This window comes from Falco cherrug, chromosome 3 (genome assembly GCF_023634085.1).
Source record: "Falco cherrug isolate bFalChe1 chromosome 3, bFalChe1.pri, whole genome shotgun sequence".
Lineage (NCBI taxonomy): Eukaryota > Metazoa > Chordata > Aves > Falconiformes > Falconidae > Falco > Falco cherrug.
Genome location: NC_073699.1, coordinates 1,625,761 through 1,639,110, shown reverse-complemented (window position 1 = coordinate 1,639,110; position 13,350 = coordinate 1,625,761). Strand labels below are relative to the sequence as shown.

The 13,350-nt window shown below is 40.4% G+C and overlaps 1 protein-coding gene across 1 annotated transcript in view; it reads right to left on the bottom strand.

Moving 5' to 3' along the window:
* TG (thyroglobulin) overlaps positions 1-13,350 on the bottom strand; it is a 161,130-nt gene that overhangs the window by 110,950 nt on the left and 36,830 nt on the right. The window contains exons 21-26 of the mRNA XM_055704249.1: positions 9,747-9,896; positions 7,997-8,167; positions 4,319-4,441; positions 2,470-2,585; positions 1,746-1,854; positions 302-499 (exon numbers count right to left, since the gene is read on the bottom strand). Coding sequence (XP_055560224.1) covers positions 302-499; positions 1,746-1,854; positions 2,470-2,585; positions 4,319-4,441; positions 7,997-8,167; positions 9,747-9,896 — 867 coding nt within the window. The remainder of the gene's footprint in view (positions 1-301; positions 500-1,745; positions 1,855-2,469; positions 2,586-4,318; positions 4,442-7,996; positions 8,168-9,746; positions 9,897-13,350) is intronic.

The window sequence follows — 13,350 nt, the reverse complement described above, 5'->3', positions numbered from 1 at the left end:
CCAGGTAAGGAGAGAGGCGTTTTCAGAACGGTTTATCCCATCTGGATGCAGATGTCTAAAGCAGGTCAAAAGAACTCTTTTTTCAAAATTTGTCTCCGAGAGCACCTTGCTACCTCAGGTCTTTATCTATTGCTCCAGGCCAAGCCCTGAGCACTACTCAAATTCTGCCTACACCAAAAAATGTCAGTGATGCGGAGGCACTGGTATCATCTAGAGGTAGGTGTACTGTACCCAAAAAAATGAGTTCTACTCAGTGTTTATTTTCTGCTGCAAGATTTTGTGTTTTACAGTTAGACAATACCTCTATCAAGTGCAATTTGACTCAAGATGAAGCCGTCACAGCATAGGTCCCTACTGCAAGTCTGCCGACAGAAGAGCTGAGCATCGGTCAGAGACGTGCTAGCTGCTGAGAGCACCGTGGAGCGATACACACCAGAAAGCACGTTCTGAAAACTTGTCTTTTCAAAGGTCTTGAGTCCAGATGAGTTAAATTCCTGTCCTGGGTAGAGAGAACAGGAAAGGAACGTTCAAAAGAGCTCAAGGAGAGATGGGATGCTTTTGGACTGCCTGCAGGATGTAGCTGGTTTAAAGTTTTATGATAAAAACTCAGCCATAAAAGTCCTTCTCTGGACTTTCAGATGCAAGATGAGATCTTCAAATGGTTTGGTGCAATTATATCTGGGTAGCTGGTCAGAGTGTACTGCTGGGGTAGGAAAACCAGCCCACTGTACCAGCAAAGGGCTCCCAAATCGATGTACATGGTATGGTTGGTAATACTCCACTTTCAAGCACTACATTAATAACTCCCAGATAGAAATGAAGCAAACTTAGCTTGTTAAAAAAGTAAAATGTGTACTTTGGCCAGCATAACTGCATCTGCAATTAAGGTTTCTGCTGACTAGACGCATATATAAGATGATACAATTCATATAATCCTGGATCTAATTAGCAATATTAACAGAAATCTGGGGTAGTTCTGGTATGAACAAGATTGCATTGATTGCAACAACCTCAGGGGACTTGCCTTTTTTCAGGTGAAACTTAGCTCTTTATTTTTATTGTTAATAATAAATGGTGACTCAGAGGTTTCGACAGAAGTATAAGGAAAACAGTGACAGCAGAGAGCTTTGGCTCACACCCTGTAGCATTCTGTATTTGGTCGTCTTGTGTCAAATTTGGCACGGGGCATAAAGTTGGACACACAATGAATGGGACATGCAGTGGTATCAATCACACTTAGGCCAAAAGGAAAAAAAAATTACCTTGTACATTCATTAGTTCAGCTGAATCACCTTGGGATTAACTGAAGAGCAGGTTATTCCTTTGCTAGTATATTAGTAGGACAACTCACAACGAAAATTAACCTCAACTGTTAAATTATGTACAAGCAGGTCACTAATAATACCTTATATATTCAAATAACAAACTGCTTAGTGAAGAGAAATCAAAGTACAACAGAACAGAATAGAATAATACATTGGGTAGAATTTGAGGTTTTGTAGGACTATCTGCTGGAGAAAGCCATCAAAATAGCTTACCAAAGCTGTATTCCTAATTTCCAGGGAACAAGGCATGAAGGGAAGATTTGCTGAGGTTTCTGGGCTATCACTAAATGTTAAGCTCTGGAAAGTATTATGTCTCCTTAAACAAAGATGCTCCCCACATTCAATCATGATCTTATACAGAAAAAACTACAGGCTTGGGCACAGCTGTCTAACATTAGGTGAGTGATTTGCATCTGATACCTCTCTTCAAGTAGACCATCACAGTATCTCCCTCAGGATTCCTGACATGAAGCAGGCAGCTGAGATGACTGATGCTAGTGGCAGTGGGGTTCCCCAAAGCACCTTGCACCTGAGACAGAAAACAGGCATGCAGAATAAATCCAGCCTACCTGATTTCCTCTCCTAAAACACATTTTCCTTATTCAGAAACTCAGGGGGAGGAATTAGCGCAGACGGTTTAGAACCACCACAGCTCCCAGCGTGGGCATTTTTTATTCTGAGACCTCAGTTCTTCAATGCCATATTGCTGTGTTTAACAGTGGTGAATGGGAGCATGTCGCAGTGCTAATGAGCACACAATCCAAACCCTGGGCTAGAGGAAGGGACTGAGAAATGATGACTGCTCCAGGTGACCTGATTACCAGCCTAGGTACTTCTAGTCTGCATTATCCAGATTAACTCTCCTTTTAAATTAACTCAATTTCCCAAGTGCAGGAGCTCAGCATGTTTTAGGAACAGAAGTGCTGTGTGATGTTTCAATCAAACACTGAGGCATTCAGATGTCACTTTTGGAAATGTTCGGGTGTAGCTTCTTTACCAACTGGCAGGAATTTATTATGGCCATAGTGAAAAGCAACACCCAAGGGGTCAGGTAACGTCCTGCCTTTCTTCTGTGATGCTGTCTACTTACACTGAACATACTGTACTATGGTAAACACATATTTTTAAATATGATCATTTTTACCAATCCAGAGGTGGTGCAGTTGAAGTTGACTTCAGCAGCACTGTATAATTCACAGAGAACTCCAGCACCAGAAGACGTTACAGTTGCAAAACCACATGCGTCTTCCCTTTCACAGCCTGAAAAACAGGAAAGAAACCTTAGATTTCCTAGCATTTCAGGTGCAAAATTTTTGCTACAAATTCCGCTGTTTACTGCCATTTGCCTAGTTTTTCATATGTCTATCAGACTGCAAGCACATGAATTTCGTTAGCCAAATGCACTTTAGTGTTCAACTATTTTAGTAGGGGGTTAGGTTTTTAAATTAAATTAATACAAAAAAGTTACTCATCACCTAATGATACAAACAGCTGAGTTAGGTCTAACCACCCACCCAAATATTTAATGTCTGCTAAATAATTTTATCTGAGGCAGGCAGGGAGGACTCTCATGAACCACTTTGGCAGCACATTACACCTGCCTGATACAGTCACCCATGGCAAAAGGATTGTGAAAAGTATCAGGGTGATAGGAAGGAGGGAAACACCAAATTCTTTAGTCATGCCAGTTGCCTTTGCAGCAATCACCTGGCCAGTGCGAGGGAGCAAGCAGCCACCCCCCTCCAGATTTAGGAGTAGCTGAAGATCCTTCTGCCCTTAAACACTCGCTTCTGACTTGTTCCCACAGCTCTGCTCCCAGAACAGGCACTGAAATTGTTTCCAAATGTCTGTAGTACAAAACAAACCAGCTTAGATCAAAACATCAGAAATGTAAGCTAAGCTGCTTGACTTTGTAGTGACGCAGAGATGGAAAGATTAACTCTTCGCCTTCAGTGACGCCCCCCAGGAGTAATATTTTGTAGTAGTGCTGCCATTTGACAGTTGCCATAACTTGTAATGAAAATGCAGGCTGTGTGCACTGAATCAGATTGCTTGTCAAAGGAGCATCTTTTCCTCCTTAAGTTCATTCCCACGGTGCCCTCAGGTCAGTGTCTTGCTTCTGAAGGTCTCCACTTTCAGAAGAAGGTGCAAGAAACCTTACAGTATACAGCTAGGGGATGATCTGGTGCAGGAAAATCATTCCAGTAACATATATAAGGCTTCATGCCTTCACTTCTTAGCATGAGATGACTGCTCCAGCTAGACCATGGTATGCAACACAAACCCACTCACTTTGTCAGACTTCTGTGATGTCTGTCCTACAAACAGGCCACCTGTGTTATTACTGCCAGGGTGGTTTTATTCTGAATGTAACCCCTCTGCCTCTCTTCACAGTCTGAGCATTAGAGGACAGAAAGTGAGACTGATTAAAGCACCTTGAAAGCAGCGCTGTGATTCTCCTTGGTTTTAAATGACTTTGAACCAATATAAACCAGCAAACATGACGTATCCAGATGTAATATAGTATATACACTGTAAGCCTTGGCAGAGGAATAGCTCTGCACTCCTTATAATATCCTTCTGATGTAAGCAAGGATGATTGTTCCTCTTTCATGTGCCAATCAGGTAATTTGGGAAGAGGTGAAAACTTGGCGTTCATATGTCCTGAACACCTAATCCTTCTGTTGTCTGCACATCTGGAAAGTCTGATGACTGTTTCCTGGTCTGAATCTCAGCTCTCATCCATATTGCAAACTATACCAACTGGCTTTAAAGTCAGATGACTTGTCTGAAGTGGTATGTAAAGTCAGAAGACTTCTTTTGGAAAGAAAAGCTAGTCTCTTCCCTGAACCAAGGTCACCAAAAGCTGTAAACATCTTGCAGTGCATTGGTGCATATAGTTCCTGTGGGAACTTCACTGTAAGCATATAAAAAGATTATTATTTTCCATGGTGGTTAATGTTGCCTCTACAGATTTTCTGAGTTTTCCTTACCTGAAATGCACTGAAAAGGTGGACTCTGCAGGTCTCCCCCAAATGACTGAGACTGAAGAATTTGAGCTTCTTCTGACCCATAAATCAGTCTGGAGGCAGAAACTCTCTCAAATTTTCTGAGCACTAAAAAAAACCAAAAAACAACAAACCAAATCACAAAAAACCCAAACCACACCCAAAAAGCAACCGGGTACTATTATCAGTTCCCATGCTGTAGAGACAAAGATTTTAGACAGAAATAAAAATCAGAAGAATTTAGCAGGGAAAGAGGCTTGCTCATTAAATGATGTACCATAACTCCACAGATAATGCAGAAGACAGCTGGACTGAAGGTAGAATTTCTGTTTTGGGAACAAAAAAAAAAAAAGTGTGATAAGATCCTTTAAAAAACAGCCAGGAGTGGGCTGGGAGTTTATATTCCAGTGAGACTTCTCTTTGAGCAGCAGACTGACCACTTCCCGTTACCTGTTCATGGCATCGAACTGACTATGGAGTCAATGGGGGAACCAGCTTTCTGCAAAACAGACACTGAAACAGGAGCAGCTCCCACAGCAACTGGTTAGGAAGGACATCCAGGAGCCTTACCACTTGTTTACAGGAGCACAACAGCCTAATCTCCATGACTTCAGGCTCAGGGATCTGTTCGAGGTAGCATGTCCTACACACTCCATTTTTACTCCTTCGTTCAACCTTTATCTCCAGACTGTCACTTTCCATCCCAAACCCTTTTATCCCGTGTCTCTGAACTGGACCCACGGCACCTGAGCATAGGGATGTCTGACAAGCAGCACTGTTCACAAACTGGGCTCATGGGGTCTAAAGATGCAAAATCCAAAGGTCACTAAACAGGGCCAGGAATCCAGTTTAAACTCCAGAAGGTTTGACCCCAGCTGTGCCCTGAAGATCACAGTCTGGTGAAGGACACACAGTGGCACCAGCACGATGCTGCCCGGGTTGCTATGACCTGTAAGAGTTACCACGGGGGTTTTGTTCAGTGGCCGTGTATTGATACACTAGTATCTTTCAGTGAGCACAGCATATCAAGGAGAAGGGAAGAACACGATGACTTTAGCATCACCCTTGTGGTGACCAGACTTCTCACTTAAATGCCCCAAATGACAGCAAACCTCTGGCTCGTTGCAGCCAATGCCTGGCCTAGACCTACACGACCTAAGAAGCGGGAGCCCTGGTCTGGTCTCAGCCCGTGGGAGTTGTCTGCACATGGAAGAACTGGAGGCTGAGCCCTCCTCTCCCCCATGCACATGGGTGCAGGAGGACCCCAGGCCTCTCCCTGAAACATCTGCATAAACCACAAAATAAAAGTCAGGGATAAGTTCTTAAAAAAAATCATTTGTGCTCTTACAGCAAAACAGTCAAGACTAAATCAGAAGCAAATGTCCACTGTTGTCAGGGCTGAGTCAGCAGGTGCTTTTGATAAAACTGTCATTTCTGCTCAGAAGAAACACAAGGGCTAGCCAAACACTTAACAAAATCCTTGCACTCCAGCTTGGCAGGAGAGAGGGCTGAATGATGGTATAAACAGAAGTGGAAGTTTTTTCCTTCCTAGAAATACAGGACACCAAAATATAAGCATGAGCTAAATTCTGTACTAAACCAAATCCCTCCTACATCTGCAGCTTGCAGTGATACCAGGTTAAAAACAGAATTCATGTTTTTTCATAAGACTGAAAAGAAGCAGGGCTTTTGTGCTCTTTGCAATTGCTTGCTGCCCTCATTTTGAATGAAAAATTTGAAATAAAAATTTACATTTTTTTAAATGTTTTCATCTAATTTTTTCCCTAATTCTGGCTCCATCCCACTCTTTCATTTTCTCTGCAATAACACAGGAGAAAAGCAGAGAAATAGAAAGTGTAATGAAACATTAAACTTGAAAACATTGCAAAACTACTAGGAGAACTGCCTTTTTTTTTAATTCTTGAAATGTGTTTTTTAATATAAAGTTTAAAAAACTGCATTCATAAAGCTACTTTGTCAAAAAGAAAGTACAATGAAAAGTATGCTACCCTCTTCCCATTTTCATGCACATTTAGTTCACAGTGCCCTCTTCTTAACAGTAATGTAACTTCTCAGCCCTTTCACAGGCTTAGCGCATAGCAGAAATTCTCCACCTCACATATTACTATATATGTATATATATATATGTATATAGAACCTGTGCATGTTGTTGCAGTAAATGTTAAGCGTGGCTTAAAATGTAACAAGAGAGAGAATAAGAACTAGCATGGGTTGTTACAGCTTATTACTGTGCAGTCACATAAGGGAATTCTTCTTTCATCTGAAGACTCAAAAGCCAAAGACCAGCTGGGATAATTACTGACCCTGCCCAGTTGCCAGCCTCCTGTCAAAGCAAGGTCAGTCCTCAGACCCTGCTGTCTTGTTGCATGCTGAATTCAGTGAAGAGAAATAAAAGGGGCAGGGTGGAAAGTAGCAATAAGCATAATTGGTTTCACTTCATATAATGCTTTCTGAAAATGCAGCATGATCCTTAAAAGAAAAACGGGAAATTAAATTATCCTGTGAACTCTTTTTTAAAAAAAAAACAAAAAACAACCCACCAAAAACCCCCTGACTTTTCGGGTGCTCATTGTTTTTTTAAACCCTAAATTATCAACACTTACATTTATTTGTAGTGAAACTTTCTAGCATGATCGAGAAACATAAGCACAGATATTTATAACTGCTCCATCCTAGACAGAGTCAGAACTGCTCAGGCAGGAAGGCTCAAGGTAAGTAACAGGAGAATTAAGCTGCTGTGGGTCTCCTGCCCAGAGAAACATCCCAACTGCCCCATGACCGAGAGCGAGAGATGCTAACACCTTGTGTTCATAGTTACGATCAGTCTCTGAGTATGCTTAGAGAAAAAAGTAGCTGTTTTAACTGAAAACAGTTTTGCAACCTCTTCACAACTATGGGCTTTCATTTCACACTCTGTCTGCTGATCACACTTATCATAAGATATTGTCTAATACACAGCACACCATGACACCAGCTTCTAAACTGAATAGTCCATTAAATTTGATACCAATCATATGAAGAGTAATAAAAACTTCTGGAAAATTGTTTTTGGGCAAGGCAAAAGCTTTGAGGCTGAGAAGCGTAATTAGACCTTGCTGCAGGCCGTTGGGGGACTGTTTGATGGATGACCTTCAAATTATTCATCCTTGAGAACTCGCATTTCACAACTGTGTTCGAGCAGAAGTAAGTTCCCCCAGCTTGCAAGGATACATTCACCAAGTCCAATACCACACAGCAGGATCCCAGAGGGTGACGTTATGCCACGACTGTGAGGTCATTGCCAAACACAGTCTATTTCACATGGACACGACAATAAGTGATAATTTTACAAAGAAATGCATAATTCTTCTTTCCCACTAGCCCTCTCATCATTCCTTTAGGTTTCCAAGCAGAGAGCAGGATGTCAGCATACGTCAAAAAGCTGTCAGCCATCTGAAAGTGTAAGAAACGTGCTTCCCTCTCTTCCCTCACTGGAAATAACTTCCCCAGTGTAGTCAAGACATGCAAAATTGAGGAGGAATGTGGCTTAAGGCAGAGGCCACAGCTACGGGAAAGTGAATCCCTGTAAGCTGTGGAGTGATGTGTCTTTTCATCAGGAGGTTTCACTTACGTGGGGTCACAAAATATTCTTCTGACACTTACCTAGGCACTGGTAGTCTGTAAGGAGATCGTCTGTTTCAGTCCAAGCCAGTGCTGCTCCAAAGCTATCAAGGCAGAGGGATTTCTGAGTGTCAGGGTCTTGCTGCGAGGGTCTGTACTGGCCATCTTCATCACACTCCAGACCCTGCCCATTGCTCTGACAGTACGTGATACCTGTTACAAATAAACAAGAAAAGAAAAAAAAAAAAAAAAGTAGTTTGATGGTGCTGTCACTGGGTTTCACAAAATGGTTCTGGTTGGAAGGCACCTCTGGAGGTCATCTAGTCTAAACCCCACTGCTCAGGCAGGGCCACCTAGAGCTGGTTGCCCTGGACCATGTCCAGATAGCCTTTGAACATCTGCAAGGTCAGAGACTTCGCAACCTCCCTGGGCAACCTGTGCCAGTGCTTGCCCAGCCTCAGGAAAAAGATGTTTCTGGATGTTCAGAGGGAAGCTCCTGTGTGTTAGTTTGTGCTCACTGCCTCTGGTCCTGTCAATGCAGCAGGACAATGTTTCAATGTTGTAGGACAAAAGTGCTCCAAGTATGGCAGAAACTTCACTGAAAATTATCTCTAATTTGCATGGAGTTTCGTGCTCTGAAATGTGGTAGTCTCACTGCTTTGTTGTTGCTGCACTCCATATGCCAACATCTGGATTCTCTGCCATGGATCAAATCTCCATTTATGCTAAGTAGTGTAAAGCAAAGAAGTACAGACAAGGAACTCTGCTTTCATACAGGTTTGCACAGTGCCTGCTGCAACGGATCTGTGAAATGCTATGAAGAATAACACAAGAGCCGTAACATCCGTTAATTCAGCAAACTCTGCAGACTTTGTGAAGAGGCAGCAGGGAAAGAAAGAAAGCAATTAGCATGGCCTTTTGGAAAGGGCTAGCACTGAGACTCAGGACACAGGTAAGGTGGAAACCAGGTAGGGAGCAGGCTTAGTTGCAGGCACTTGCAGTAAAGAAAACTGCAAGTGCAGTAAAGAAAAACTAAGAGGCAAACTTTTTAGCACAGGAGTCCAATATGTACAACAGAACACATATAGAAATGAAGAATGACAACTTCAGGCAAAAGCTAATTGATGTCGGTACATTACAATAAACCTGTTTTGTTTTTTTTTATCCCACCTAAGAGAGTAAGTATGTTGAAACAGAACAAAGACAACCCTATACTCACCAATACTCCCAATAAACTGATTCTTACTATTGACTTTTATTTTTACCCATGAGCTAATTCTACAGACAAAAACTGAATTTGGACTTAAAGAAAATAATTTATTAAAAAACTACATGCAAAAATAAGTCATTTAAACTGAATATAACTTTAATGAACATATCGATAGTTGCTTTCTGAGAAGTATTTATATTTGCAGGGGAAAGAGATGCACAAAGACAAGACTACTTTAGTGTTCATCAAAGTGACAATAAACGAATTATGTGAGATGTTTCTCACTGATACTGAACACTCAGATACCATTCCTGAGGACACATCTTAAGGAACCACAACATCCTGGATGAGACAGACCACTTATTTCTCATGCATTTTTCGTCAAAACACCAGGCAGTTTCTTCTGTCTTTGTGAAATGTCTTTGAGCGTATGCAGAAAGGATCATATCCATAAAAAAAAAAAAAAGCAACAAAAAAACAAAGGGAGGTTTTGGTTTTTTTAAAACTTACAGATGAAAAAAATTCCATCAGTTATTTGAAGCCAGAATACAAAACATAAGGGAAAAAATGAGTTCAACTTACAGTGATCGGCGCTGATTGCCCCATAGGAGTTGGTAGTTCTGCCCACAGGACACTTGATACAGGAGGAACGTCCTGTCTGATGCTGATAGTAGCCAAGAGGGCAGGGAATGCATTCATCCTTCTGGAAATGACTGCCTGGAGGACAAACAACTGCAAAGAAAACAATCACCTTAGTACTCTCCTGGAATCCAACCAGTTCAGGCATTTGAACACATATGTGTGGGAGTATATATATCTATCTCATGCTGGTAGACTTGCCATAGGCTTCAAGCTCTTAATATATGTATTTTTAAGTGGTATAACAAAGGTAATTTTCTCATTAAAGTCAGAAATGACTGGAATATAGGCTGTGGTCTTGTCTTGGTTTTTTTTTTCCTCAGATCACCCTAAAAATGTACTTGAATAAGTGCACATCAAGCTGTCTGGAAACGCCAAACCCAGGCTTGATTTCTATTTGTCGAACCCATTTGTAATAAGATAATGCACTTCATAGATAAGTTGTGAAAGAAAACAAAGGAACACAAGCTACAGAGTAACTTCTAACACTACAGACAGAAACAGGACGGCCTCTAGGAGTAGAAACTCCAGAAACATTATACAGAAACCCACCATATGGCAATACTTTCATTCAGAATTCCTGGTAATGAAATTTTTGCTAAGCACTTCCAAGCTAAACAGTAATGGCTGGATTAAAAGTCACTAGTTGTGCACATGACAACCCAAACACAAAACAAAAAGATATTCTTAGTCTGTATATGTATCTTTTTCTGAATAATCAGGAGTAATATTTCCAGCTGAGTGGTTGCACATTACAAAGAAAACTCCTTGTCTTCTGGGAGGTCATGAAATACTGTCTTTCCCTCCAGATCATCCGAATGAACTTTAAAGCAGAAGAGTTGCAGACATATTTGCAGGGCAATACCTTTACTTGTTATTTCACAGCTGTTTTCCAGATGTAGATTTCCTTCAAAACACTATCAAATGTATATTTTGGGAATTTGACAAGGTGCAAAACTTCATTTCTGTTCTTGCCCTATGTCTTGACAGCAGCTGAAGTTTGTATAAGGAAGAAACAGTCATGGAAAATTGGCCAGCCCTGCTACAACCCATATGATGAGTTGCTGTTCTGGCCAACACACTAGAATGTAAATTAATTTAACTTATAGCACCTAGATTATAACAGACTAAAAAAAAACCCAGTATTAAAATGATCCTATCTTCCTTCATCTGCTGGAAAAGTTCCAGTGGAAAGGTAAAGGATGACAAAACTGTGAGAGTGAAATTTTCCTCCCAAGTACATATCAAGGCAATTACTCTAGGTCTAACACATATCTAAAATCAATTATAGAACCAAAAAATCCTGGATGAGACAGAATTCTCCTTGCTCAAGCACGTTATTTAATACACAAGAGTGTCTGATACATTTTAAAGACATTTTCCAACACATGCAAAAAGGATCACACTCATCTTGCAAATGAACAACAGTAGAAAATTAAAATTAAATTAGTAACCCATGCCTAAATTGAAGACAAAATGCAAAGGATGAGGGAGACTAATTAAGCAATTAAACATTATAAAGGAACAAATCAAGCTTTTCAAAGCATTGTCCTGGTTTTGTAGTAGTAGTCATAACGTGAAAGTAATATCTGTGTCTCCTATAACGTTTTAAGCAAGTAAAATTGCCTTTTGTGGCAAATTTAAAAAAGGGCACAAAGAACAGCAAAGAATGTTGGTGCAGAGATGCTTGTTTTCTAGACTATAACTCTTGGAGGCATGTATCATTTGGCTATAGGTTACATTCAACACAATCACACAGGGGTGAAGTTTCATTCTGTAAGTTAAACAAAACACCTTATTGTACTTCTTTCAAGCTTTAACAATCATATATGTTAACAATATAAGAAACTAAAGAACAGGTCTGAGCCAAAATCTCAGAGCTAACTGTTAGCGCTGGGCTCAAACTTTGTATACCTAAAATAGGAAAAAATAAAAATACAAAAGTAAAAATGAGCCCCAAATTTAATCCCTTGCTCCTGCACATGAAATTTCTAACCTGGTCACACTCATAACTAACCTTGGGCTCCTGTGTACCCAGGGAACAACGTGCTGAGTAACGAATTCCAGGCTAAAGAACAACTCGCTGGAGTGACTAAGCAGGGATAGCACTCCTCACAATATCCTCTTTTCACCCTAGACCAGCTCTTTTCACTATACTAAGCACACTTAAAAACTGTCAGAACTGATCATTACCCAATGCTTGCACTGCTTTTTCCCCCATCCAGAGATACTGGAAAACTGGGATATCTGATTCTTGATCTACATTATTAGGAATGAAGTCTTGAGCTGCCAGTTCAGCTATAAATCTAGCACTTTATTTGATTTGGGTTATGATCTGCTCAAATCAGCTCCGATAGAATTGCTAAGCATTCTAAATAATAAAAGGAACCAGAATAAAAACTTTATATTATAACAAAGATAACTCACAAACAGGTTTCAGATTTTCTCCTGAAATAAATGGGGGGAGAAGGGCTGAGTTCACAAAGTTGCCTCCAGGACAGTTTCCAACTCTCTTCTTTTCAACTCACACCTCAGCAAAAAAGTGTCTTTTGTCCCTTTAAATTTTAGCTAAAATAAAACTGTTACCTCATACTCTTAAGGAATTATATTTATAAACACCTGTGGGGTAAAGTAACTCAGTGTAAGACTGAGACAAAGAAAACATGTCACATAAGAAAAACTAACATATGATAATGTTACTTATCTTACAGGCAGGAAAACATGAAACAAAGTACCATACATACTAACCTAAAGAAACAGATGACTGTAAGGAAAATACATGAGATGAGAGGCAGATTCATGTCAGCTGCATGTTCCTAAATGAAAATACTGAGTTTATTGAGAACACTAGAAAGCTGCTGCTACTAAGAGCTGTCCATGCTTCCTGAAGCAAGGCTAAATGTCACTTACAGTCAAGTAAAAGCAAACAAATCAATAAGATCAGGATCAGAAAAGACAATTTGTATTTCAACAACCAGGTGGAACAGGAAAGGGAAGAGAATAAAGAAACCCTGTCACCCTCACACAGGTTTGAATTCTGTAATCACAGGTGATACTTCTTACTACTAGTCCCTATTATTACTAGAGATGCAGATCCAGACTGGATAAATGGCCAGAATATATCCATAATGCAAAATAAATAAATATATTTATTTATTGTTAGAGGAACCAGAAACAGAATTCCTAAATCCCATGTTCAGAATAAAATATGCAGCCCTACTACACAAAACAGTGTCAGCAGCATGTATACCATGAGATCTTAGAAGGCAAAACCTGTGCCAAAAGCTGGAGCAGAAACCGTCTCCTTTCCACATCTCTATGATAAGTCTGGTTTACTGGGTGAATTTTTCTACAGCTTCGTGGTTCAAATTATGTATGAACTAACTCACAAGGCAAATTAATTCACTGCTTCTTGGAAGCCTTTATCCCTGGTGGGAAATATTTGGCAGAAAGATTCAATTCTTTGTAAGTTCTTCTGCTCCAAGTGATGGACTCTACTGAAGAAATAATGATACCTTTAATCAGTATAACAGTACATCTTAAGTGA